We start from the raw sequence: 27,718 nt of genomic DNA, 5'->3' as shown, positions 1-27,718 counted from the left end.
CAATGATGTCATTAAGTTGCCATTGATACAGTAATTGACAGTGACCTGTGGCTTTCATAAGAGGTGAGGACAAAAGCTCCATCTTTTAATAGGTTACCTGAGGTGTCCTTTGTTTTCTAAAGATCTAGATGGCATCTTTCGTGTGCCCTAATAATTACTGTGAGTAGCTGGGTTGTGCTCTTGATAAGGGTAGACATCAGTGGTTTTATATTTAACTTATAACAGCTTGTGATTAGGTAGAAATATTTAGCGAAGAAGGAGATTACAGAAAGGGGGAAAGTACTTTTTATTTCTATAATTAAATGATGTTTCATTTTTTTCCCTGAATAGTGTCAAGTGATTTTTACTTTGTAAAAATTCAGTGATCCCAACTAGGAGAAATGGTGATCTGAATTAGAGCCAAGTCCTAGTTTCGACGTACCTGATAGCAAAGGAATGTTTGTTGCTTTGAGAGAGTTTTTTGGTGTAGACTATAACTAGGTATTTTCCTGTTTGAGGTCCTTTAAGAGAATCTGTTTCAGTGAACAGATGAGAGTAAGTGTGTGGTTACTAGACTGAATGTCCTTAGGAGCTGGTTCTGAAATACTTCAGGGTATACTTTTTCCAAATCTGGGTTTTCATTCCAGAGTTATTACTTTTACTCTATAAATACTTAACCTTTTGAAAACCCAATTATATCAAAATGTAAACTTCTCAAGTAATAAGTGTCAATTTTCGTGTTAGTTTTTAGAGCAATTATTTCTAAACTTTTTTGGTAGCATGTCCCTATCAAAAATATTTGACAAGCATACCCCTAAACTATGTCTATGTGTATATTTGAAAGTTCTATTTGTGTGTTACTGTACCAATATATTGTATACATTATAAAAACAAGCAGGAAAAAAGACATTGATGAAAAGATTAAGATTAAACAGCGTAGTAGCCTATCTATCATAGTTACCCTATTGTGATTATCCTACCATAAGGCACAGAGGGGCCCTAGGGTTAGGCGCACCATTAGAGACAGTGCTTTAAATGGTTTTATCAGATCTATTATCTTGGTATTTTGCATTTTCTTTTTTTTTTTTTTTTTAAAGATTTTATTTATTTATTTGACAGAGATAGAGACAGCCAGCGAGAGAGGGAACACAAGCAGGGGGAGTGGGAGAGGAAGAAGCAGGCTCATAGCAGAAGAGCCTGATGTGGGGCTCGATCCCAGATCGCCGGGATCACGCCCTGAGCCGAAGGCAGACGCTTAACCGCTGTGCCACCCAGGCGCCCCTGCATTTTCTTTTTTAGATCATCATTATTTTCCCTGTATCGTGGCTCACAAGAGGGACAGAACAAGGGTTGATTGTGCCTTTTTCTTACTTGCTCAGTTTGCATTACCGTTATCTTTGATGTTTAGATTTCTTTGCAGAAATACTGGGAAGCCACTAGTCTGTTGTGTGAGGGCCAGTTCTACCACCTGAGACAGTATGTAAAGTTGTATGAGCCCAGGCATACACACATGAAAGCACATTGTGACGCACCGACACTGATGGCCAAGGGCTTGTGCTGTTGCTGTGCAAGCCCCAGATATTTTATTTCCGCTCCTGCAAATCATCTTGTATACCGTGCTCAAGAGACCACTGCCCTAGGAGGTCCCTCCAAAAAAGTTTCTTTAGTATTTATTTATTGCTAAGTAGGTTCCATGCCCAGCATGGAGCCCAGCATGGGGCATGAACTCATGACCCTGAGCTCAAGTCCTGAGCGGAAATCAAGAGTCCGACGCTTAACCCACTGAGCTACACAGGCACCCCTTTTGTAGTTTTTGCTTTTTGTTTTTTTAATGTAGTTGGGTTGAAAAGAGTTGTATCTACATACGAAAGTGCTTGTGTTTTTGCATATAACTAGGGTGTCCTTCCTTCTGTCTGTCCATCACGAAGAAAAGGAGATAACTATGGAGTAGCTTTAAGAGCCCCAGACTCTGAGTCCTAGCTCCGCCACTAACTGGCTGTGTGATGACGGCCAGTGCGTTGACTTACTTTCTTCTGAAAGCCTCAGTTTCCTCACCTGGCATCTCACATTACGGTGGTGTAGATTAAAGGTCAGAGGAGAGGTTCCTAAAAGGGCCTTGTAACTTGGCATTCATACTTACAGAGAATGTTTTTCATAGGTTGATTGCATACACTTCCTCAAAAACACTTTTATGTGTTTGTTTCACTTCTAGATTGCCTCTTTAAGCTATGTCCCATGAATCGCTACTCTGCCCAGAAGCAGTTCTGGAAAGCTGCCAAGCCAGGGGGCAACAGCACAACAGATGCCGTACTGCTCAACAAACTACACGTACGTATTGTGAGGGACCTCTCCGTGACGAAGGTCTTAGGAACGGCCACTTGGGTGGTGTCTGAGTGAAGTGGGTTAGCTTTGTAACCCTCCAGCTCTGGGCACTGGCTTTCCAGTGTCCTTTGATACAGGGATAAAAGGGAGCTGACCCTAAGGAGAGACGGGCCATGGTCCTCCTGGGATCCCTTGAGAGTGACTGTTTCCTTAGCCGTTCCCTTCTGGGATGACTCTGGCTAGAGCACTGGTTATGAGCACAAGCTTTGGAAGCAAATCCTGGGTGCATCACCCACTCCGTGCTGATCGTGGGAAAGTTAATTAGCTCTTTGGTGTCTTCGTTACCTACTTATAAAATGGGAATGGTAATAATATCCACACTAAGAGACTGTTGTGAGAATTATATGAAATGAAACTTAAAAGGCACATGAACAGTGCCTGCAACGTGATAAGTGCTTAATAAATTTTATCATTGTATTTATCTCGACTCTTAGTTGGCATATAAGAGAGAAGTTTATTCCACTGCTGATGTGTTGTGTGACCATGAGCAGGTTTTTGAGTCTCTCTGAGCATATTTCTCCATCTGTAAAACGATGACATGGTTTTCTAGTGTCTAGTATCTAGATGACCCAGGTCTTCTGTGAGGTTAATTTGTGTGGAACCACTTTGAGCTGTTTAGAAGAGGACGTGACATATATCCAATGTAGTAGTATTAAAATTGCAACCCATTCGCTATCCCCCTTTTTTGCTTTATTTTTCTCAATGTCGTTATCATAATCTTTCTAATTTATCTTTATCTAATTTATTTTGCTTATGAGCTGGCTACCCCCACTCGTATGTAAACTACTTGATTGTGTCAGGTTTGCACTTTGCTGTCTCTCTCATGCCTACAACACATAGTAGGCACTCAGATATTTGCTAACCGAATGAGAAACAAAGGTCTTTCTTGAGACTTAGTGATAATAGTTAAAGACGTAGAGTATCTCTGAGCACCATGGAGCTTACCAGGTCATCTGTCTGCTGGCTGTCCTTGACTAATACATGGCAGAGTCACAACCAGCTGCATTTGGTAAAGGAAGGGTCATGTGGAGGCCTTCTTGGTCCTGTGCATACTGTGATGGAAAGACCTGGTTCGTAATCTCAGTGAGCTTGTCTAGGGCGAGAACACACCGGCAGTCACTCCCATTGCACTTAAACTGAAATCCAGATGCTGTCCTTGCTGGACCCTGCTTCCTGCGAGCCTTCTGAACTGCACTCAGTCTGCTCTAGTAGCTTGATTTCACTTCATTTTTTTTTAGTACCATAGTCTCTTAACAATGCTGCTACCTTAGTCTTTCAGTTTGCTGATTTAGAACATTTTCCTCTTGACTCTTCCTACGTGAAGACCTTCGCCTCCTTCATATCTCTGTTTCAGTGTTATCTCAGCGAGGTCTCTCCCTACCTCCTTATCTCAGTGATGCCCTGCTGGCTTTTCCTCCACTGCATCCCTCTCTTTATATTTTTGTCAGCACTGATGACAGTCTGCAATTATATTTAGTACTTCCCTTAATTATCCTCTTTCATTCATTAGGATGACAGATCCACAAGATGAGAGGCCATGGCTGGCTTGTTTACTGCTGTGTCCCCAGTGCCTGTAATAGTATATGGCACATAGTAGGTGCTCAAGAAGTTTCGTTGAATGAAGGAGCACTGTACTAGGTAATTGGGATAAAACTGTGACAGCATCTGAACCCTCTGAGAGCTCAAGAGTTAATAAGGAATAGAGGTGGTGACAAGACTGTGTGGCAAGTACTATTACAGGGTGAACCTAAAAGCACCTAGGAGGTTGTGGGAACACCTAGGAGGGGCACCCCAGTCCGTCTTTGTGAATAAGTGTGGTCAGTGTGGTAGTCAGGGAGGGCTTCCTGGAGGAAGAAGGAAGTGACAAGCCTCAGTCTGAGGCATCTGTGGGAGTCAGAGGGTAGGTGAAGAAGAAAGAACAGAAACAAATAGGTTACTTTGAATACTTCAGGAATTGCATCATTATTTTCATGATTTTAGGGCAGACATTCTCAACCTCAACAGATTCCCTCTTAATAGAGATAGAGAATACTACGTAACTCTACGGACAGGAAATAACATTCATAAATAATACAACCTCTGAAGACACCAGATTTTTAAAAATGAATTACAGAGGAGAAATAAAAGGAGAGTAATAAATCTTATCATCGTGTGCTTTAGTCAATGCTCGGGCAGGATTACTCTAGGGGACTTAAAGAAGTAAATGCTCACTCCTATTTGTATAAACTCTGGATGGGGCAGCCAAAAACTGTGACTCAGGTAGGTGTGTAGTACTGGCTGCTTACAAGCATGTTTTTTTGTAAGTAATTTTCCAAAATGGTCAGCAGATCTTGGTAGTGTTACAAAGAATGCAAAGTACACTCTTCCCTTTATTAAACAGCACTTGCATTTTGGGTAAATGTATTAATCGTCATTAAACCATGTAAAACTATGCTTTGTGTTGATACATAAAGTGGAGTTAGGAGCTAGACCCAGAAATTGCAGACAGCCTTTTAACCCATGTGATGCCTGATGCTTTAGCCTTATACAGGACTGTAGCATGCATTTTGGGCCATCTAGCATCCTGGCTCCCATGCACTGAATATCAGCGCCCCCCCACCTCCCCCGACCATTGTGATGACCCAGGGTCCTCCCGAAGTCTGTGCTGGGACTATGGGAGTCTAATTGAATGGGTAGGGCAAGATTGTTTAATCTTGCACAGCTCTCTCATTAGCTGTTTAGTGCTTATGCCTACGGGGTTATCTTGGAAGAAGTACATCTTTCATAGTTTGGACTTTTCTTTTTCTGATATGAAAATCATTCTGTTCAATTAGATCTTATTAGTACCCCTCAAAAACCTTCCTTTTCGTATGCTTTTTACAGTAGCAGTTGTAAATTCAGATTCCTCTTGACCATGCAGGAAGCCAACCAGAAGTAAAGGAACTTGGTGGGCCTGGTTGCTAAGTGGAGTGTGCATGTGTGTGGGTCCAGAGGGGGCAGTTCCGTCCCCTCGCTGTTGCTATGTGGGAACGTGCGCCCAGAGCTGCTGCCACATCTTTTACTTTTTCAAGAGAAGCTAAAAATTCATGCTTTATATCTAATATCTCAGTTTTTAAAAAATGTTGGCAACTAATTCAATTAAAGTTTAAAGCATCCGTTCAGTACAATAATGTCTCAAGCTGGGTCGGGTTCTTCAGCCACCCATTTCCAACCTGTGATGAAGTGTTATGTCTCCTTTCAATGGAAATTGCTTTCAGGGCTCCTTCCCATGAATGAACTGTGAAAAAAACTGCAGTTGAAAAAATGCAATCTTGAAGGTGGTCAAGAACTCTGATCTCCTTACTTAAAAAAAAAAAAAAAGAGAAAGTGAAATAGTTCTTTCATGTTATTGGTTCTTTAAAACATTTTTTAAAAAGGAAACTAGTACTTTCCCCTGATTCAGGATTACTGATGTGACTTGGATGTTGACTCTGTGCATTGCCTACTTTCCTGCTTATTTGGATCTTTTTTCCCTCGAGTGTCTGGAAGTCGTGTACGTGTTTTAGTGCAGTTGTTAAACTGTTGTATTTTGGGCAGCCGCTTGCTTTTGGGGGTTGATGGCAAGTGTCCAGTGGGTTTTCATTTTTATTTTTGTCAACTACTGTGCAGCACCCCAATCAAAGGTCAGATTATTTTAAATTAATGCCATTTAAGGAATTAGTTGTCTAGACCACTTGACTTCCTTTTGACTAGGATAAGCAACACATAAACAGCATTCTGAGGGAGAATGACATCTAGTGGCTGGTTACTGTGTGTTCCTCTGCAGGACCGGCTGGATTCTAACTCTTCGGGTCATGATTTCTTAAAAGTCTTGGCAAAATGAGCTTCTCCCACCCACAAATCACATAATGTGTTCAAAGGCCTTGGCTACTGTTTGCTGACAGCATTTTGACCTGCATTGTTTTGGTTCTGAGAAACGGTCAATTACATGAAGTCATAGTCTTGACAAGCGAGGAAAAGCCCAGGAGTGACAAGTCTCTTGTCCCTCGAAGCCTGGGTCCTATATAGCTTGTTTTCAGAAGCCTTAATTCCATATCATATTACACAATGTAGAGCTTGTTGACTTTAAATAACCTTTCCCCACTGTTCCAGTGACCTTTCTGTAGTAACTGAATAATGGTTTCTCTGTTTTTCTGAAATAAAATAACAGGTGGCTATGATAAGATTGACCTTGATGTTGCTTAGGGATCATGGTAATATCTATGGTGAGCCATGGTGATAGAGACCATGGCATTAAGTGTGATTTCTTCCTTAGAAATTCAAAACAGTCCTCAACCCAGTGTGTCAGGGAAAAGAGCAACAGGTATTTAAATTATTACGTTTTAAATTTTGCAAACATAACACATTTAAGATGACTGTTTTGAAAAATCCAGGCTATTTGTCACAGAGATATGATAAAGTTTTTAAAGAAATAGTACACATGAGTATGATAGAAAAAGAATTGCAAAATACACATGAGTAAGTAACGGGAACAAATTACAATCCCTAAATCTTACTCCTCAAATATAATCTTGGTTTATACTGGGTGTGTTCCCCCCTATTATATTCCTGTATTTCTACATTTTGAAGTATCAATGGGAACATACTGCTGTCTTCTCTTTCTTTAAGTCACTTTTTTTCACTTAATACGTAATGAATAAATAAGAATCTTTTATTTTCATTTTTTAGTGGCCACATGGTTCCTCTGCTCTATGCCAGCACTGTAATTTTACACAGCCAATCCTTGTCGGGTGGGTGGTATTCGGAATCCTGGCTGTTTTTACAGTACTGAAACTAGCTGTTAATGGCCTTGTTTGTGCGCAAGATTGTCTTTTTAGGAGAAATTTCTGGAAGTGAAATTACTAAATCAAAGTTGCGCCCATTGAAAAACTTTGAGAGACATGGACAGATAATCTTTGGAAAGATTTGTCAGTTCACCGTCTTACAGCATGGGCCATTCCTTAGAATGTACTTGAGGGATTTAACAGACCAAGTCACATTCTGTTCACAGGTGAAGTAACCTCGATCAGTGGGCCCAGGTATAGTTAGTACCTGACTCCATTTTTATCAATCTGTGCCTCACCTGTTGAACCCAAAAAGCATGAAGAATGGTTTTGTCTAAGACCGGAATTTGGCTTTGTGGAGAAAGTTATCTAAGGACCAATGGGCAAACTCAAATGATCACATTTGGTATTTGTTTATTTTTAAATATTTTATTTATTTATTTATTTATTTATTTATTTATTTATTTATTTATTTGACAAACAGCACAAGCAGGGGAACAGCAGGTGGAGGGAGAGGGAGAAGCAGGCTCCCCACCAAGCAGGGAGCCCTTTGCGGTACTTGATCCCAGGACCCTGGGATCATGACCTGAGCCGAAGGCAGACACTTAACCGACTAAGCCACCCAGGTGCCCCCACATTTGGTATTTATGTATTCAGTAAAAAAGTAAAATGAATTGGAGAGTTTAGTCCTTAAAGTACGCTTATGCTTATACAAAAAGTGAATTTTTCAAATGGTCCATAAGGTTAATGCATTGAATGTTCATTCAGTAGTTATGTAGGCTTGGTTATCATTAAACCTTTTAACAGTATTTCATATGTGACGTTCAGTATTTTAAGAGAGGTTCTTAGGTATTTGTTCTCTAATATTTTATAATTTTACCTTTTATATCTTTTTAGACAAGTGCCCTTTAATCTGTAGAGCTGGTGGTATTTAATTAGTTTTTAATGCGGAATATATGTCTTCTTGATGACTGACTTGATGTTTCTTTTTGACATGCCAACAAATACTGAGTTGCCACTTTTGAACTTCATCTAAGCGTAGGTAGGGACTTAATATTTTAGATTAGTGCTTCTTAAACTGAGGCCACTGGAAATTAGGAGTAAGAGGAATGTCCATGAGAATTTTCTCTCTTAAACAGTAACCTTTATGTCATTTAAGTCTAAGAAACACTGCTTTGTGATTTACTAAAGACGAGTCCTTTCAGTATGAGGTTTTGAGTAGAGGAAAAACCATTTGTTGGAAAACATCATATGTCGTTTTATTGAAAATATTGATTTTTCTCACTTGGACATTTTTTCTTTCTTGAATTTTCTGTCCATATTAGCGGAGACAACTACTTAGCAGAAAGAACAAATGCCTCTCTAGGAAGTCTAAACCCTCCTTCCAAGTGGATTCAGTCCCGTGTTGTGTTTGGGAGACTACCTACAGAAACTGTGGGGTACTCTAGAGATCTCTGGAGGGGTGCAGCACAGGCATGAAACTAGGGACAACTGAGGTGGGAGGAAATGTAGGGAGGGTGTGGATGGAGGGAAAGAGAGAGCTAAGAACGGTGCTGAGGGCAGTTCGGATGCCTAGGATAGCCATGTTGTCCGCACTGGTATTATTTCTGGATGTCTCTTGAACCCAGTGGATTTTATCCTTGGGTAACTGAGGGAAGCAGACTGGTAACTAATTCCAGGAGGGAGGAGGAGGGAAGTCTCTGAATAGACCATTGTTTTATGGGAAGACAGATGTGAGAAACTTACAGTGATCTGCACTAACATGGGCAGATCATGCCCTCCTGTAATGTGGTTTCTTTTTGGTTTAGGATTGCTTTCTGCAGCTTATTTTTGTCAAAAGATGTACCTTCCTAAAAATACCTACACTGAAGGTAGAGATGGAGCAGATGCTGAATCTGAAGGAAATGAAAAGATTCTTCCCCCACCCAACTTAGTTCACCAGTTGAAATTCTCATCATTAGAATATTTCCTAATTTTAGAAATGTATGTATAATAATAATGGTTAGAATTTATTGGGTGCCTATGATGTATCAGGCACACACTTTCTCTGATCTCCCTTGCATTGTCCCCATTTTGTGAACGAGAATACTGAGTGAGGCCTGGGGAGATGAAGTAACCTGGCCAAGATGGTAAAGCTGGTATGTGGTGGGACCAGGCCCAGGCCCAGAAGGTCTGGTGAAAATGCAGACTGTTCTTGGGAAAGAGACCTGTTAGCCCATTGGCATCTAGGGGCATCTGGCCTCAAGGAGGGAAACTCCGGGAAGAGAACAATGGGAACTATTCTGAAATGCACAGCTGGTCACCAGGGTTTTATTATCCATCAGATTAGATACTGAATTTCTTCCCTGCTAATTTACTTCTGTTTGACCCAGTCTAGGTTTGGGGGCAGCTGGTTCCCTTTCAGCTTTGTTATAATATAATAACAATACTTTCTGAGGTACGTAAGTAAATGAATAAAAATGCCTGTTCTGGTTGATGGCCCTGGCAGACTATTCTGGAAGCCTCTCTTCAGCTTTACCAGGTTCCCGAGCATGCCAGATTTGGACTAGTAATGTCTCCTGACCCCATTTGTACCTACAGATTTGCAGTTAACCCAGATGTGGGGTTGAGGATTCCCTCTGCTACTTAATAGATGTGTGATTTTAAAAAAAATATCCAACATCATTATATTTTATTTATTTTTAAATTGAAGCATAGTTGGCACACAATGTTACTTTAGCTTCAGGTGTAAAACGGTGATTTGACACACGTATAGATTATGCGATGCTCAGCACAAGCGTAGCTACCATCTGTCACCACACAACACTATCACAGTATCATCGACTATATTCTATGTGTGCCTTTCATCCCCATGACCTATTTATTCCATAACTGGAGGCCTGTGCCTCCCACTCCTCTTCACTCATTTTGCCCACCCCCTGCCCCCTCCCTTCTAGCACCTACCAGTTTGTCGTCTTTATATATTGGTCTGTTTCCGCTTTTGTGTTTGTTCATTTCTTTTTTTTAATGTGGGGCTTGAACTCACGACCCTGAGATTGTGACCTGAGCTGAAATCAAGAGCTGGACACCTAGACGGTGGAGCCACCGAGGCGCCCCTTGTTTGTTAATTTGTTTTGTCTTTTAGGTTCCACATGTAAGTGAAATCATAAGGTCTTTGTCTTTGTCTGACTCATTTCACTTAGCATAATACCCCCTGGGTTCATCCATGTTGTCACAAATGGCAAGATTTCATTCTTTTTAATGGCTGAGTAATACTCCGTTACATGTGTGTGTACGTGGGGGTGTACACATACTACAGTACAGATACGTGATTTTTAAAATAAGACATTATATTTTTAAAGATTTTATTTATTTATTTGACAGAGAGAGAGAGAATGAACAAGGGGAGGGGGAGAGGGAGGGGGAGAAGCAGACTCCCCACTAAGCAGGGAGCCTGATGCGGGACTTGATCCCAGGACCCTGAGATCATGACCTGAGCCGAGGGTGGATGTTAACCACTGAGCCACCCAGGTGCCCCAGAATAAGACATTATTAAGCAAAACTTCAAATGTACGCAGAAGTAAATGGTGTAACAAACCCCTTGTGTACCCACTATCCAACTAATTACAACGTCAAATAAACCTTTTAATCTCTGAGTCTGTTTCTTTTTGAAATGGCGATAATGCTCTTCCCCTCAGGGAACTACCATAAAAATTAAATAAATTACAGTAATATCTGACAGTAATAACCAGCATTCCATAAGTGCTGCAGTGACCAGGCGCTATGGTACGTGAGAGTGTCGGTACTATTTTTATCCTAATTTTACAAAAGTAGAAACTGAGGCTCATGAATGTTCCAGGACATAAAACCAGAAATCACCCGAAACCAGCATTTAAATTCAGTTTTATTTTACTCGAAAACCTTAAAAGAGGACTTCTACAAATCATAAAAGGCTATGCAAATTCTCTCCCACCCCTAACCTATTTTCTTCGAAAATACATAAGCTTTTGACGTAGTTTTAACCTAAGCAGATGTCCATAAATCCCTGAAAGAAAAAAAAAATACATTTAAAAAAAGCCAAGAAGGCCAACAAAAACAAGGGCAGAGTGGGATGGCTTCCTGACCCCCTTGCTCACTTTGCTTAGGTATTTGCTTATTCCTGTGGTTCTTGTATGAACTGGTGACACTGGTTTTGCATCACTGTGGAGAAATATAAGCCATTGTTTCCTCTTTGTGATCAGTCTTCCTTCTCCATGTACAGCATGCTGCAGACTTGGAAAAGAAGCAGAATGAGACAGAAAACAGGAAATTGCTGGGGACCGTAATCCAGTATGGCAACGTGATCCAGGTAGGTCATGGCCGCTCTTCTCTTCTGGAGCTGGAGCGTTACAAAGAACAAAACCAAAAAATAAACACATGAGATTGGGTTTGGACAGCTTTCCAACAGGACTCCCATGGAGACAGCCAGTCTGGTGCAAAAGGCCTAGCATTTCTTCTTATGTGGGTTAGATTCTTAGGCTTTTGAGTTGGCCCTCTCACAGTGCGAGAAGCCACTACTCTGCCCTGTAGTTGGTAATTAGAGTTCTGTGCAAATATTTTAAGTGGGAAGTTCCCTATCTGGAAATGAGCCTGGCTGCTGCACTTTTGTTTCATTTGCCTTCCTTGAAAGTTCTTTCTATTGGGTAAACATTGGCTTGCCTGTAACTTTTATCCGTTGGTACAAGAGCTGGCCACAGGGGCAATGAGAGCAATTCTGTACCTTCAGGTAGAATATTTGATGATAGGTCTCATGTCTTGTCTCACGGGTTGTGAGGTTTACTTGCTTATCCCTTGTGCCTTTAAAGTTGGCATGGGGATAAAACACACTTTAGGAAATAGCTACTGAGGGGGTTGCTAAGAAAATCTATCTGGGTCTACCCTTGCAGAAAATAGTGTGTGAGGAGGTCCAGTGCCAAATGTAGCCTTTTTCTGTTTTTATTTTTTTTTTAAGACTTTATGTATGTATTTATTTGAGAGCTAGTGCCTGCATGAGCAGGGGGAGGGGGGAGAAGAAGAGGGGGATGGACAGGGAGGGGAAAGATTCTCAAGCATACTCTCCACTGAGTTCGGAGCCCAACCAGAGGCTTCATCTAGCGACCCTGAGATTATGACCTGCGCCAAAACCAAGTCTGAGGCTTTACCAGCTGAGCCATTCAGGTGCCCCTGTAGCCTTTTTCTGTTTACCTAGTGACGATCATTTTGGTACGGACACAAAGGGTAATAGTTGACCAACTTTTGAAGACCTGACCCATCTGGTTATCTTTCTTCATTATTTCCCTTTCTGAAAGATAGCACTTACCATTTAAACTTGACTGGTTACAAAGGAATTCCTTCCCACTGTTATTTTTGTTAGAGAACAGTGGTAATCTAGAGCATGGGAAAAGTAGAATCGCCACATTGGTAATAGCAACCTTTTATGTTTAAATGCGTTATTATTATTTGGCCTTTTGGAATAGTAAAGTAGCTTTCAAATCTGTTTGAAGATAGGTCCTGCCAGTCCCACTCCGCCTTCCTTTCAAGTTCTGTCCAACTGAGAAAGGATACAAGGGGCCAGGTGGGCCCAGAGTTCAGTATCAGCTTCATACTGGGCCAGACCAGTGCCTTCGAACTTAGGACTCCCTCATGTGGCTAGATCAGAGATTATGGCTTGACCTGAAGATGGCAGGTGGGCACAGGGGCTAAGAATGTAAACCCTTAAGTGTATTCCAATTCAGATTTTGTGACTTAATGACTCTGAGTTTGGGGCAGGCAATGTTGCCATGCCTCAGTCTGCTCAATAGCAAAATGGGAGTAATAATAGTCCTTGTTTCCTAGAATGATTGAGAGGTACCGTGCTGTCACAGAGTAAGCTCGGAATACATTTTAGCTGATATTACTTTAATAAGTAATTACTTCTTCGAAGCCTGGATCTTGGGATCCATCTCTAGGTAATGTCAATTTATAAACCAACTGAGTTCAGCACCTAGCCAGATGTGTGGAGCGTCAGGGGCCACTCACCAGAAGACTTAAGAGGGCATTGCCTTCCACTTGTGTATAATGGCCAAGGGATGCCAGGGACTCGCAAATTAGACTCATGACCCTAACAACATTGATAGAAGAGTTTGGACCTCCTAGGAATGTTTTAGAGAGTGTATCTATTAACATATGAAAAAGGGATATTGGCAGTTGGCAATGATGTTCCATGCTGGTCTTAAGATTTCTCCAGGATTTGGGCAATCTTTCATCTACCCTTCCATCTTCTCTTATAGCCTGTTAATTTGGGAAGCATTAATCAACACTTCTTGGTATAGACCTACTATGGACAAGCTGTTTCACATTTAGATCTTTGGTTCTCCCAAGAATCAAGAATAAAGTGCTTAGCAGTTGAAGGTGGAAATTCGTAGCAGCCATGTTATGCCACATGAAATGACTACCCCCTTACAGGGTCATCTCTTCAACTCTTTCTTGTGCTCAGAAGTGCCCTTCCTTAGCTCCATGTTAGGGTCAGCGATACTGAGATTGCCGTTACTCAGCTCCTTTACATGGGCTTGGGCTCCTACCTGTAGCAGATGGCAGAGTGCTGTTCCTTGCTGACGGTGCACTTGACCTGAACAACATCCGTCTTGTCCATGGCCATGTTGGGGGGAAAAATAAAATAATTCTTGATCTGTCTGCTGCTTCTCCCTTTGCTCTTCCTTATTTTCCAATGATTCCCTGCCTCAGGCACTTCGGTGACCCTCTAACTTCACACTTAGCTCAGGGCTGGAAGGAATGTTTGATACATATGATGTGACTGAGAGAGGCATCGTAGAGATTCAGAGACCTGCTGACACTCATCTTGTTCTCTCCGTGGGTTTTCAGCTCCTGCATTTGAAAAGTAATAAATACCTAACTGTGAATAAGAGGCTTCCAGCTCTGCTGGAGAAGAACGCCATGAGAGTGACTTTGGACGAGGCGGGAAATGAGGGCTCCTGGTTTTACATTCAGCCATTCTACAAGCTGCGCTCCATCGGAGACAGTGTAAGTGCAAACTCCCTGCCCCATGCCAAGCCTCCAACCCTAACTGTATAGAAACGTCAACTGGGAGAATTTTATAGTTGGAACCAGAGGCTCATCCTGTATGAAGAGAAGGGAGTCACTATGGAAACCAGTGTTTGGGAAACAGGGAAATTTGGAGAGAAGTGTGACCTAAATACAGTAGCTGTGTTTTTCCCACTGAGTTTCTGAAGAAATTGTATGAATAGCCCATTACCTCAGTAACTTCATCTTGAAAACAGCTATCATATATAGATGTCCCGGGCAGTGTCCCTGTCATTCTAGATCATTAGAGGAATGGAAACGCCTCTCTATTTTGGAAATAAAGTTAGTAAAGAAGAAGAGTAGATAACTAGATACAGCAGGGAAGAAGAGTGGCTTTTAGGATTATTCTTTCACTTGTTCCTTTATCGGTAAGCCGGCAGGCTCTCCATCCCGTTTCAGTGACTGCGATTGGTCCTGAGCTGGCCCCTCTCCTGTGGGGTCCCTAGGACATAAAGCCGCTGAAATACTTTTCCATGTGACTTAGAGCAGTTCTGATACTCGTCAGCTATATTCGTATGTCATTATGTGGGCATATACTTGACAACAAGTATGTTTGAATGCTATTAAGCCGTACTTCTGACCTTGTTAAGATTTGGAAATTGTAGTTTTTTACTAAAACGAAATGTGTTCCTTAACCAGCTTGAAATCTTGTCAAAATGCTCAGCTAGCCTTAACCTCAAACTGGGCTTTACCATTTTCAGTATTGCCATTTAAGTTTACAAGCTTTGGGCAGCGTATATGTTCGTTTATTTGCTGGGCTATGTATTATATTATATGCTGTATCCCAGAAGCAGGTAGAAGCAGACCATTCCTTCCCAGTTGGTGTACAGGAAATACTGATCCTCAACCGAGAGGAGGAGAACAAGTCCAGTAAAGCTTAGTTTTCACCATAAGTTTTGGATTTTTTTGAGGTAATTATCTATCTATCTATCTATAGTGTTAGGGGAAAATTTAATTGTATATGCTCCCCACATGTAGCAAACTGAAAATAGATGAGTTTTACCTCTTAGGAAGCCATCATTTCTGTTCTCCTTCCTTCTAGCCTCATAATAAAAGATAAAGGCGCTTTGTCCTGAGTTTCATTTTCAGCAAGTCCTTGGCTTTTTTATTCTATAACTTACCTAGTTAGCTGTGCCTTAGTTGAGAAGGTAAGATGGAGTCGAAAGGTTGGCTCTCCTTTGTAGGATAGTGTTTTACAAGTGTTGGTCTATTAGTGGACTCAGATCCGTGTAGTGGCTTGTGACTATCATAGAAGGTGGAGTAGAATAGATAGGATCAGGCTGTCCTCAACGTAATGAGCTAAGTATTGTTTTAGGGAGGTACCTTCTGTTTCGGATAAATATAGATGTGTATATCTATATATGCACACACACGTATATATACACGCACACATGTGCCCTTAAGTAGGTATGGCTGGGATATAATAGAGATGTATTTCTTACTGTGGCTTGTACCACAAAGTATGAAAGTCATTGCTTTAGATATAGAAGATTATAGCTTTATTCATTTAAAAATAGACTTCCTTCAGGCAATGTTCTGTTTCTACTCCTAATACTCAGAGCTTATTTATAGATCTCTGTTAACATAGGAAAAGGGGAATATTGACAGTTGGCAGTGGTGTCCCATGCTGGTCTTAGCATCTCTCCAGGGATTGGACAGGGACTGTGGGCCTGGCTGGCCGGTACTACGAAGGGTTTGGCTGTGCTGGCAGAGGGGGTGCCATATCCAAGGGGGTGGTCGAAGGATGCCCAGCTGCCCTCCACCAGAGACTTCTGACCTGTTTTGTGAAAAGCTCTGTTGGTCTCTTCCTTTCCAGGTGGTCATAGGTGACAAGGTTGTACTGAACCCCGTCAATGCTGGCCAGCCCCTACATGCCAGCAGCCATCAGCTGGTGGATAACCCCGGCTGCAACGAGGTAAGGGAACCCACGTGATGGCTTGTGGGCAGGCAGAGTCTGCAGGAGCAGGCCTTCTTGAGGCCAGAGCATGTGCATGCTGAAAGTGACCTTATTGGTGACTTGGGGCAGCATACCTGTTCTGCAGGTGAGTAACCAAGGCCCAGAATCAGGGTTGCCATGTGGGGTTGGGTGAGGGCTGTTAGCTACCCTAGGCGTCCTATAACTGGGGGATTATTGCCTAATTTGTTAAGCCAGAGAAGGGCCTCTTCTACCAAATTTTTCTGGTCAGAGGGGCATCTTTTTCCAGTTTGTTTCCCTTGGGAGAATGTCTCAGATTACTAAGACGGGTGTATACAGGCCATCAGCGGCCTGGCAATGGGGATATGTTGATTTTGGCAATACATCTCCTTGGCCTCAAATTTGGCAATTACAGGACAAAAGGACAGTAACTTGACTGTGACATAAATATTTGTCTACGGGTTGAGAACACAAGCTCTCTGGGGTCACATAGATGTGGAGTGAAATCCCAAATCTGCCATTCGCTAGCTCTGCGTTTGGAGGCTAGTTACCTAATCTCCCTGTGCGTTAGCTTTCCTGTCTGAAATAGGCTGATGGTCCTTACTGTTTTTTTAGGGTGTTGCTGAGGGCTAAACATAGTAGTGAATGTTAGTGCTTCGCCCAGGGCCTGGCACATATGGAGGGTACAAGCAGTGGCTGCCGTTGCTAGTGATTGTCATTCACATTTTAGAATTTAGTTGCTGGACTCTTTGTACCTGTTGTTTATCAGTACTTGTTGTTACTGAGATTTTACTTTTTGACCACAGAACAGGAGACTTGGAGAAGAAAGGCTGAAAGTGAGGTTCCTCTAGTCCTTTTGAGCATATGTGGTGATGGGCACAAATGCACCCTTTATTACCAAACACATCTGCAAGGCCAGTCAAATTTGAGGTTCCTGTGATCTTAATGGTGTGAGCTGGTAGGATTTGAGGGCCGAAGCACAGCCCTGCCTCTTTGGCTGTAGTGAGGAGTTTTGGGGCTGGAAGACACAGTCGTTGGGAGGGACGTATGAAAAAGTAACTGTCATTTATTTTCCAGGTCAATTCTGTCAACTGCAATACAAGCTGGAAAATAGTCCTTTTCATGAAATGGAGTGACAACAAAGATGACATCCTGAAGGGGGTGAGTTTGGTACTTCTCAGGCTAGAAGCACGTGGCTCCACGTGGGGCAGCAGCTAAGTTCTCTTGTAAAAGTCATCGTCCTTAATCCCTCCGTGTACTGACTTTTTAGGGTGACGTGGTAAGGCTGTTCCATGCGGAGCAGGAGAAGTTCCTTACCTGCGACGAACACAGGAAGAAACAGCACGTCTTCCTGAGAACCACGGGCCGACAGTCAGCCACATCTGCCACGAGTTCAAAAGCGCTGTGGGAGGTGGAGGTAAGGGGCGGGGCCGGAGAGGGAGAGAGAAGATTCGGGGATCTGTAGGGCACTTAAGCCCACCTGTTTCCAAAAGTGGGTCGGGATAACAGATGAACAAGCACACCGTGCCGTATCTGAAGGATGCTGGGTGTGCTTGTGGAGGAAAGTGATGTCTACTTGGGAAGCAAATTTGCAACTGAAGCTGGAAGTTTCTTCCTCTCGGCCATCTGATCGTCTTTTCCTTCCATGTCCTCCTTTCCCTTGCTCTTTCGTCTGCCCAACAGTATGTAGTTGAGTGCCTACTCAGCAGGACACATCGGTGACTCATGTCAGGGATAGGATAGAAGAGAGACAACCCGGATCACTGGATGGCAAAGCGGCCAGAGACATATTCCTCATGCTCTGGGGATTGGGATGAGGGAGGGAGGTCAGGTTGGGTGAAGGAGGTGACATCTGAGCTGGTACGTACAGGATGATGGGTATTTCTGAAGGCAGAGATGCGTGGAGTATAGGTCACTTCATGTCAGATGGTGGCACGGAATTGGGAATATAAGGCAGCCTTAAGGTAAGGCTCAGCATCCCAGTTCGGTGGGGAGCAGCGGATAGGCACGGAAGTGAAACAGATACTGGTTTGAAGACCAGAGCCTGAAGGGCGTCTATCCAGGCTGTGAGGAGTTGGGATTTAAGTCCTAGGCAGGGGAGGAGCTTGGAGAGGAGTTTTGAGCAGGGGTGTAACATAATCAGTGTGCTACTTACGGAGATAAGTGATTCTGCTCACAGCATGTCATTTATTGAGAGGAGGTGGAGAGAGACTAGAATCATGGGACCCACAGACGATGGCATGAGTGCTTGGTGACAGAGGTGATGAGGGCCTGAGCTGTAGGGACTTAGCCCCTCCCCAAAGCCATTCCGTCTGTGTAACTGCAGCTCTTGGGGTACGTGCATTTCTCTGTCTTGGCTTGCCTCCTCTATTCTTCCTCCCTGCTTTAATTGTTTTATGTTTTTATTGAGGTGTAGCAGACAATGTGCCCAGGTCGAAAGTATACAACTTGATGAATTTTTACGTGCACATACAGTCTCATAACCAGCACCCAGGTCAGGAAGTAGAAGACTAGCAGCACCTAGAAGGCTCCCTTGAGCTTCTCTCCAGCACTATCTTGTGTTTCTTCTTAGAGAAATAACCACTGATTTGACTTCCGTCTCCATGGTTACGTATTCTCTGTTCTTGAACTTTAAGTGGGGTCAGATGGTATGTAATCTCTTTTTGGTCTTTTTTTCTACTCAGCATAATTATCTTGAGATTCGTGCATGTTGTTGCATGTGTCAATAGTTCATTCCTTTCTACTGGTGAGTAATGTTTTAGTGTAAGGTATACCACAGTTTGTTCACCCGTTGATGGACATTTGAGTTGATCCCGACTTTTGGCTGTTACAACTAAAGCTTCTGAGGGCATTACAGATGTGTACAAGTCTCTTCATAGTCATGAACTTCCATTCCTCTTGGCTAAATACCTAGAAATGGAATAGCTGGATCATATGGTGGGTGTATGTTTAAAAAAAACCTACCAAACTATTTTCCAAAGTGCTCATATCATTTTATGTCCCCAGCAGCAGGATGTGAGAGTTCTGGTTCTTGCACATCATCACCAACACGTGGTATGGTTAGTCCTTTGAATGCCAGCCATCTTAATAGGCGCATAGTGAAATGTCTTAGTGCTTTTAATCTGCATTTCCCTGATAGCTAATAATATTGAGCATTTTTTCATGTCTTTATTTGCCATCAGTGTGTCTTCTTCAGGAAAGTGTCTGTTCCAATATTTTGCCCATTTTAAAAATTGTCTTACCTCTCTTTTAACATGGATGTTGTAATACTCAGGTTTATCTTGGCCGTTGTATAGAAAAATTTCTAGTTTTCATGATGAAAGGAACCTACACGAAGTTTTCAATTTCTGCCTTCTCCTTATTCTTATTCTTTTTCTCCTTCTTCCACACCCATACCACTTGTTGGGAGTTTTTTAGCTAGTGTCTACATAGAGACGCTGTCAATCCTGCTAGATTAGAAAGCCCTTGTGAGCTAGACCTTTGTCATTGGTCACTGATGTCACCGTTGTACTCAGCACAGCATTTTGTATGTTCAAAACAGTCTTTCAGAACCACTTTTCATGGTGATTTGGATACTAGTGCCAAAAAAAAAACAAACCCAAAAACTACTGCTCAAGTGAATTTAAAGTAGTAAGTGGAAACTAAAGAAAAACTGAAAATACAGGGAAAAAAGGAAGAAGTAAACCGTCATTTTGTTAACTTAATGTGCCCATTTCCATGGAGCTGTTTGTTCTTTGAGCAGGTTATTTTTGCACAGTTCACATCATTTCACAAACATTTTTGCAACTTTAACAGAGTCACCATGGCTGACTTGAGTACATTTACAAGCAGGTACCATGTCTTATTCACTTCTAAGTTGACAGGAATGAATTAAAGATCACAAGTTTGTGTGGAGGGTGTTCGAGGTCTATGTTGCTAAAACTTCAGGTACTTAACTCAGAAGTCCACTTCAGAGCATCTTTCTCTCTCTTTTTTTCTTCTGCGAAGAAACAGCTGTCTAATTCTTATTCCCTAAAAAACTGTTTCCTGCTGGTTTTTCCCTGCATGTTCTAGGAAAACATTGAATGTCTCCCTTTTTTATATTTTTCTTGCAGATTCTGGAATCGTAAGTGCTCCTTTAAAATAAAAAAAGGAAGACGATACCATGTATAGCATTTCTTGTATAGCAGGCCTGCTAGTGACCAATTCTCTTAGCTCTCATTTGAAAATAAGGAAATATATTTCACCTTCATTTTAAAAATCGGTGTTTTTTTTTTTTTTTTAACAGCTTCATTGAGATACAGCGCCTACTAATGATTCGTATTAGGTCTGTAGAGTTTGGCCACCATCACCACAATCAATTTTAGAACATTTTCATTACTCCAAGAGAAGCCCTGTTTCCATAGTGATCACACCTGTTTTCCCTCAAACGACTGCTCTCCTGGCAATCACCGTTTCTTGTCTCTATAGATTTGTCTGTGCTGGACATTCCCTGTAAATAGTGTACTGTGATATGGGATCCTTTGTATCTGACTTCTTTCACTTCTTTAACCGTGTTTTCAAAGTTCAACCATATTGCCACATGTATCAGTTCTTCATTCCTTTTTATTAGCTAATAATATTCCATCGTATGGATATTCCATATTTTCTTACTTGATGGCATTTAGATTGTTTCTACTTCTGTGCTCTTTGGAATAAAGCTTCTGTGCACATTCACATACCAAGTTTTTGTGAGGACATGGGCTTTTCAGTTCTTTGAGAGGTGGAATTGTGGGTTGTATGGTAACGCTTTTTAACTGTTTGAGGCCCTGCCAGATCGCACTAGCTGATACTCCCACCTGTGATGTGTTAAGGTCCCAGTTTCTCCACATGGCCTTCACGTATGAAGGCTATTTTTGTTGGATACAGAATCCAAGTAGACAGTTTTTTTTCTTTCTGTTCTTCCAAGTTGTGCATCCATTGTCATCTTGTGTGCATTATTTCTGATGTGAATTCAGTGTTTTCTTACCTTTGTTCTCTGTATACAGTGTCTTCTTTTTTTTTCCTGGCTGCTTTTCAGATTTTTCTTTTTTATTTCTGGTTTACATTAATCTAATTATAATGTGCCTTGGTGGGTGGGTAAGTAGATGTGTGTGTGTGTGTGTGTTTATTCTGCTTTGAGTTCATTGAGTTTCTCGAATCTGTGTATCAAAATGGGAATATTTGGGTTCATTCTTTCTCAAATATTTTTCCTGCCCCCACCAACCCACACAGATATGATGGATCATTTGATATTGTTTGGCAGGTCACTGAGTTTATGGGTCACATTTTCCTGATTCTCATCTGTCCAGTGCTTCATGATTATATACTGAACATTGTGGTGCTATTTTGGGGAGTGTCTGTATTCTGTTGCTTTCTTTTAAAGAGTTTGGAGTTTTGTCAACAGTAAAGTTACTTGTGAATCAGTTTGATGCTTTGGAGGCTTATTTTAAAGATTTGCTAAGTCAAATGTGTTACAGTCTTTTTTTTTTTTTTTTTTTTTTTTTTTTTTTTTTTTTTTTTTTTAGGGCTGGATTGGCCCCATTACTAAGATGTAACCCTTTTGACATTTTTACTGAATGCCCCAGGTGTTCCATGGAATCTCTCAGAACACCTCCCAGCCCCAAGTGAGCAATGAGAACATAGAGCTTACAGCTTTCCTGTCATTCTTCATTTGGCCTTGTGTGGTCCCACCTTACACATATGCAACTTGGTATTCAACCAAAACCTCAAGGAGGCCCCTATGTAGATGTCTGGAGCTTTTTCTGTGGGTAGCTCTGTATTCTCTCCCCACAAATTCCAGCCACTTCAGTCTCCCTAAATTCTGATGTATCTCCTCAACTCAGACCGGTGTCTTCTGCTTAGATTCTTCTTCCCAATGCTACCATCCAGAGAGGACCTTAAAGCAGAGAGCTGGAATAATCATGAAGATCACTTTGTTTCCCTTTTCTCAGAGATCACAATTGTGTACTACCTGTTGTCCAACATCTGAACATAGTTGTTTCCTGTATTTTATCCAGTTTCCTAGTTGTCTATAGCAAGTTCATACATTTTGTGCAGTGTTTAGTTGTTCATGGCACCAACTACCAGTGCCAGTTATTCCATCATGACCAGAAGCTGAAGCTACATGTATTTTTATGATAAATTGGCCCAGGCTCTGTGAGTTTCAAGTTTCAGAGCACTGGCTTATCTGTGTGTTTCAGTAAATGAGTACAAGTATAGAATGCTTCACAGTTTCCTCTGAAATTTCTTTATTTGTCATGCCTTTTATGGATGAAATGTAGAATCTTAACTTCTGCTTTATTATGATTAAAGCAAATAATCTGAAAAACATCAAACTTTTTACTGGAATCATTTCATATTAACTGGGAGACTATTTCTTCTTTGGAGAAACCTAACACTTCTATATGTTTGAGCTCTGACATTATGTATGATACTTGCAATGGCTTTGTTGGAAGACACTCTTTTTTTTTCAGCTAGTACATATCACTCCTGAACTATGACTTATGTGTGAAGTCTCAGTGTTGTCTTAATATCGGTTGACGTTTTTTCCACTCCTATTAATGATTCCTCCTCTTGTAGGTAGTCCAACATGACCCATGTCGGGGTGGAGCAGGATATTGGAACAGCCTCTTCCGTTTTAAGCATCTTGCTACAGGGCATTACTTAGCAGCAGAGGTAAGTAGCAGCCTCTGTGTCTTTCTCTTTCAAGGTTGACACATTCCTTTTTCTTCATTTACCTGTGGCCATTGGGTAGTTAGATGCTCAGTCACCTTGCTTTTCCTTCTGCTTTTCTGTTTCCTCCTGCCTCATTTCCCTGCTTATAGGCGAGAAAAGGTAAAGATGATTAACACATTTTAGTACTTCACAGGGATTTCGATCGAGATGTGGGGAGAAAATAAGTTCGAAAATAATACTGTCTTGGGAATGTAATGTACAACACGATGACTATAGTTAATTATACTGTATATTTGAAAGCTGCTAAGAGAGTAGATTTAAAAAAAAAAAGAAAGAAAAGAATGCTAATCTGGGATTTAGGATTATAGAAATTTTTGCTCTTGCACTTTACTCTCCCCACATCTTATCTACCAGCCCTACTCCTAACATGAATGTCCAAGACTCAGCTGTAGTGAAACATGGTATGTAAAGCTGGACACATTAAGACACATAAATAATTAGATAACTTTATCAACTATTCTGGTGCTCAGAGCACGAGTGGAATAGACAGGGTCTTATGTTTTACTTGCAGGAATGCCAATAATCAAGGAAATTAACTTTACCCTAAATGTCTGTAACAGGTTTTTGAGGAAAGGCAAGACTCAGTACTGAAGGACAGGAGGAATTTACTTTTTAATTTTTGTGTTACATTAAGGAGCCATCATATCATGTGACAGATGCTGAATTTTACTCTGATTTGCTGGAAGATGCACGATACATATTCTTATCAGATTCTAGTCGTACATCAAAAGATACCTCCCGTTGTCTGGTTCCACTGTGGGATGGCTCAGAGATTTTCAAGGTGATGCGTGGGTGCCAGTATTGCTTCTGCAGCTGACCCCAAAGAAGGCCGAATCTAAATGTACTGAACCTTCTGGGATGCCTGATACTTGCAAGAAGTGATGATTTTGAAATACTTAAGAACCAAAGGTCAAGACTAAGTTGAAATTTAAAATGAAGCCATAAGGAATTATGGACCCAGCTAACCTGCTATGAGAAAGAAACGTTGATTACCTGGTTTGCCAAAGAGCCAATGGTGGTTGCATTATTTGTTATGTTCTGAAGCTATTGTAACTCTTGCTGGAGGCCACAGATTTTTTATTTCTAACTAAAACTAAGCAGGATTATCAGTGACTGGATACTGATCTTTTATCTATCTTAGGGTTCTAACTGTTGCTTTGCTAGTGAACTCATTGTGTTCTTCTGTCGACACTTGAGAGCTGTCTTTTGGTGACTGGTAGATCATTCCGTGTGTGTTGTACTCATGTGATATGTGTTGTTGTGGCATGCTGGTTTCATGAACAGAGGGAAGGGACAAGTTTTTAGCTGTTCAGAGATGTTCGCAGGCCTTGAAGTCTCCTCCAAGTGGGGCCGAGTCCTGGAGAAATCAATGGATGTTTTAATTTCCTAATGATTCTTTTTCATCAGGTAGACCCTGACTTTGAGGAAGAATGCCTGGAGTTTCAGCCCTCAGTAAGTATGAGCAAGAGTCTTCTTGTCTCCATCCGGTAGGGTGAGGCCAAATGATCTGGAACCCCACTTGAGAAACTGCCATTCAGCATTGAGTGATGGGGAAGGGGAAACCTTAGGATGCCTTAAAAGAGGGTCTTGTTCTATCCTTCCCTGAGGGCAGTCATATATCCCTGTGTTCTGATTGGTCAAAGACTATCAGTGATGATGCTCCTTCTGTGTGCTTAGTCAAGGGTTCTCTACCTTTAAGTTGTAGAAATTGATGATATCTCTTGGAATGCCCCTAGGTTAGAGACGGAGATGGCTTCTTAAGAAGTCAGCCTTTTACAAATGAATATCCAGTTGCTGTTGACCTCAATCTATGACTCACCCAGATTTTTTGCAGGGAATGAGTGTGTGAGAGGGATAGTGTCATTTAGATGATGGAGGTAACACATGAGGTGTGGTGCTCCTGACATCTGATTAGACACTCACTTGTCTAACCATCTGTCCTTGCTTTCTGCAAACTCAGAAATAGACTTTATAATGTGGTTTGGAATTTAATGCCGACAGGATCCTTCTTTTCAAGCCATAACCAATTAATGCTGATTTGGAGGCACTTGGGGATTGAACTGTCCACAACTGTGGGTTAAAGAGGGCAGTGGTTGTGTTATATGGAAATGATGGCTATCAACAAAGCCCTTCTCTTGTGCAGTGCTTCATTCTAGTCTAGGATTAAAAAAATGCAAATAGTTGCTACGCTGACATTGTGCGTTCATGTGATCATCTCTGGTGAATATGGTAGGTGGTATTGAGCTTATTTCTTTTTTGCTTGGGGGCGGGTGTAAAATTCTGGAAGAACTTACAGGTTTTAAAGTGGATTCATGAGTAAAGGGGTTTGGGGCAGAGAGAATACAGAATGCAGTTGTCTTTGGAAAGTCCGAATTCTGTGGGAAGGATGAACCTTGCAGTTACATTTTGATAGAAAGTTAGCTTTAGAAGGAATGAAGAGGAGTTCTAGCTGAGGGCTGCACGTCATGAGTTCCTGGATGTGCTACAGGAGTGCATGTCTTTCTCGATTCTTGAGGGAGCAGCTGAGGGTCCTGCTCCTTCCTTTCATCTTCCTCACCCTTACTTCCAGAGTTCATTTTGAAAGCTGCCCTTCCACGTTCCCTGGAAGATGGAGAGCACTGACCTGGTCCGACTTTTTGCCAACGTGCAGGGAAATCTTTGCCCCACATCCGTGCGTAGTGTTCATGTGGCCGGTCTTCAGAGGCTTAGACTGGCAGGGGCGCCATTTTTCATAAGGCAGTTCTTGTCCTTGCACCTTCTTTATTTTGAGAGAAAGAACCGCCTTTGTGGAACTTGCATCTAATGGTATTAGCGCTGCCTTCTGGGCTGTAACACAGAGTAAGTCTCCTCTCTCAGGTGACTTGGAAGGAGAGCCGTGGCTTCTGCCAGTGAGAGCTCATGTCCATTTGAACCTTGAGCTCTGTGAGGAACGGGGCTGCTCTCCTGGCTTCTCGATGGGTGTGGGGAGGTCTGGCATTTGTAGTGCAGGAGGAAGAACATACTGATCCAAAGCAGGGCAGGGAAGAGGCAGACCTGGGTTTAAATAGCAGACCCCCCCTTGTGTGAGCTGTGTGATTGAACGAGCTACATTCCCCTCTCTGGCCCTCACTTCCCTCCTCTGTAAAAGTGGTGGATATGCTTGTCGTAAGGACCAAGTGAGGTGTGGTGCCTAAGACGTGGCCCATGGTAAGTTCAGTAAGTAACACTTGCGTAAGTTGCACAGGATCAGTAGCATTTTGTAGCGCCTTTACCTCCATGAGTTCATCTGGGCTGCACAGCAGCCGTGTGGAAAGAGTTAGGGGAGATTTTATGATCTTTTGTGGGACTGATGAGGAACCAGAGCGTGGTCCTAACTCATCACATGCCTTGGTTCAGTGTTCATGCATCTCTCTATTTTCTCATGCTTCTTCATGGCACGGTGGTGGAATGTGCCAGCAGGCTTGGGTACAGATCCAGACTGCATTGCCCTGGCTGCTTTGGCTGTTGCTTGGGTGGCAGTCTTCATAGGGAGGAGGGCTTGGGGAGCTCACCCTGCACCCACGAGGCCAGCGGCCCAGCTCCCGCCTCTGTGGGGAAGGTGTTAGCATCGGGAGAGTCCTGCACCCCTCACCCTCTTGTGGGCCAGAAAACTTGAGCAGAAAAGCTGGAGTTGGGAAAGTTTGGGAGAGGAAACTGTGTTCTGCTCGTGGGTCACGTACGTCTCCAAGACTGGCCTCCAGTGCTTGTAGGAATCTTGGCCTGGAATCTTACTTAGCTTGTTGAGCTCGTCCTTCTCCATTTAGCAGCGCCCATGAGCCACACGCTTGACGCCAGAGGGAGAGGAAGGACAACCCCAATCTGGCTCTTGTCTTGCAGCCTTTTGTACATGCGCCTTTCCTCCCACTAGGTGGCAAACGCCGACTGCGCACAAAGAACGTGAAGACACTTTTCTCAGTCACAGTCCAGATACAGGCACTCCGTGCAATTTTAATTTTTCTTCAGGGTTCCGGCAGGTCTGAAATTGAACTGCCAGCCTGTAGCTAAGCTGTGTGTCTCAAGCCAGAAATATTTTGAAAGTGGCGTGTGGAAGACTTTGCAGGTCAGAGAGGTTAGAAGAGGACAGAGCTTTTCCTTGAACTGAGGTCCTTGGTGATCTCCACTTGATTCAGACTTGAGGGTGGAGAGAACAACGAGTTGTGGGTTTGTTTAGGTCGTGCCGCAAGGTATTAGAGGAGAGGGCATTGCAAGGAGGACACAGAGCATTTGGGTATTAAAAGAAGCATTTGTATTTTCTTTCTCCCTCCTTCCCATTCTCTCCTTCCATCCCCCTCTCTCCACCCTCCCCCGACTCCCTTCCTTTTCTCAGACAAAAGTTGGGGCTGCCAGTGAACTCCTAGAGCAGATTATTGCCTGCAGTCCTAGATGTCAGGCCCTGGAATTAAATTCTCTCATGCTCTCTCATTTGACAGTTAAACTTGATTTCCTTTTATCCATTCCCCATTTGGAAAGGGGTTGGTGCCTCAGCCCAAGCAAAGCAAGTTAGTGACAAAGAAAATGTGATTTTCCCAGTAGATACAAGTGGATGTTGTTCTTCTTGCAAGGATGTTAAAAATTAAAAATAATCCCACGTGGAGTCACAGCACTGGGAGACACCTTGCAAAGCCTAAGAGAGGACGTGACAGTCTAAGCATGCTGCTTAAATCCACTCAGGCAGATGGGCTCTGGAGCCTAGAATGTGTTTTTATAGTTTCTCAGGAAAGCTTTCGTCATTGTTCATTAGTCTTAACTGTCAGAGATTCTCTTCAGCCTCTGACAAATCCCTTACATAGCAAGAGAGGCCCCTTTTTCCCTGAATTGTCATCGGCAGCAC

At 42.3% G+C, this 27,718-nt stretch overlaps 1 protein-coding gene across 1 annotated transcript in view; it reads left to right on the top strand.

The window, feature by feature from the left end:
• Positions 1-27,718, top strand: part of ITPR1 (inositol 1,4,5-trisphosphate receptor type 1) — a 322,384-nt gene that overhangs the window by 112,755 nt on the left and 181,911 nt on the right. Inside the window, exons 5-12 of the mRNA XM_040628531.1 lie at positions 2,192-2,307; positions 11,383-11,469; positions 14,001-14,159; positions 16,036-16,134; positions 17,212-17,295; positions 17,405-17,551; positions 22,714-22,809; positions 24,277-24,321. Coding sequence (XP_040484465.1) covers positions 2,192-2,307; positions 11,383-11,469; positions 14,001-14,159; positions 16,036-16,134; positions 17,212-17,295; positions 17,405-17,551; positions 22,714-22,809; positions 24,277-24,321 — 833 coding nt within the window. The remainder of the gene's footprint in view (positions 1-2,191; positions 2,308-11,382; positions 11,470-14,000; positions 14,160-16,035; positions 16,135-17,211; positions 17,296-17,404; positions 17,552-22,713; positions 22,810-24,276; positions 24,322-27,718) is intronic.

Source organism: Ursus maritimus, unplaced genomic scaffold (assembly GCF_017311325.1).
Source record: "Ursus maritimus isolate PB19 unplaced genomic scaffold, ASM1731132v1 scaffold_14, whole genome shotgun sequence".
NCBI lineage: Eukaryota > Metazoa > Chordata > Mammalia > Carnivora > Ursidae > Ursus > Ursus maritimus.
This window is presented reverse-complemented; position numbering and strand designations above follow the sequence as displayed.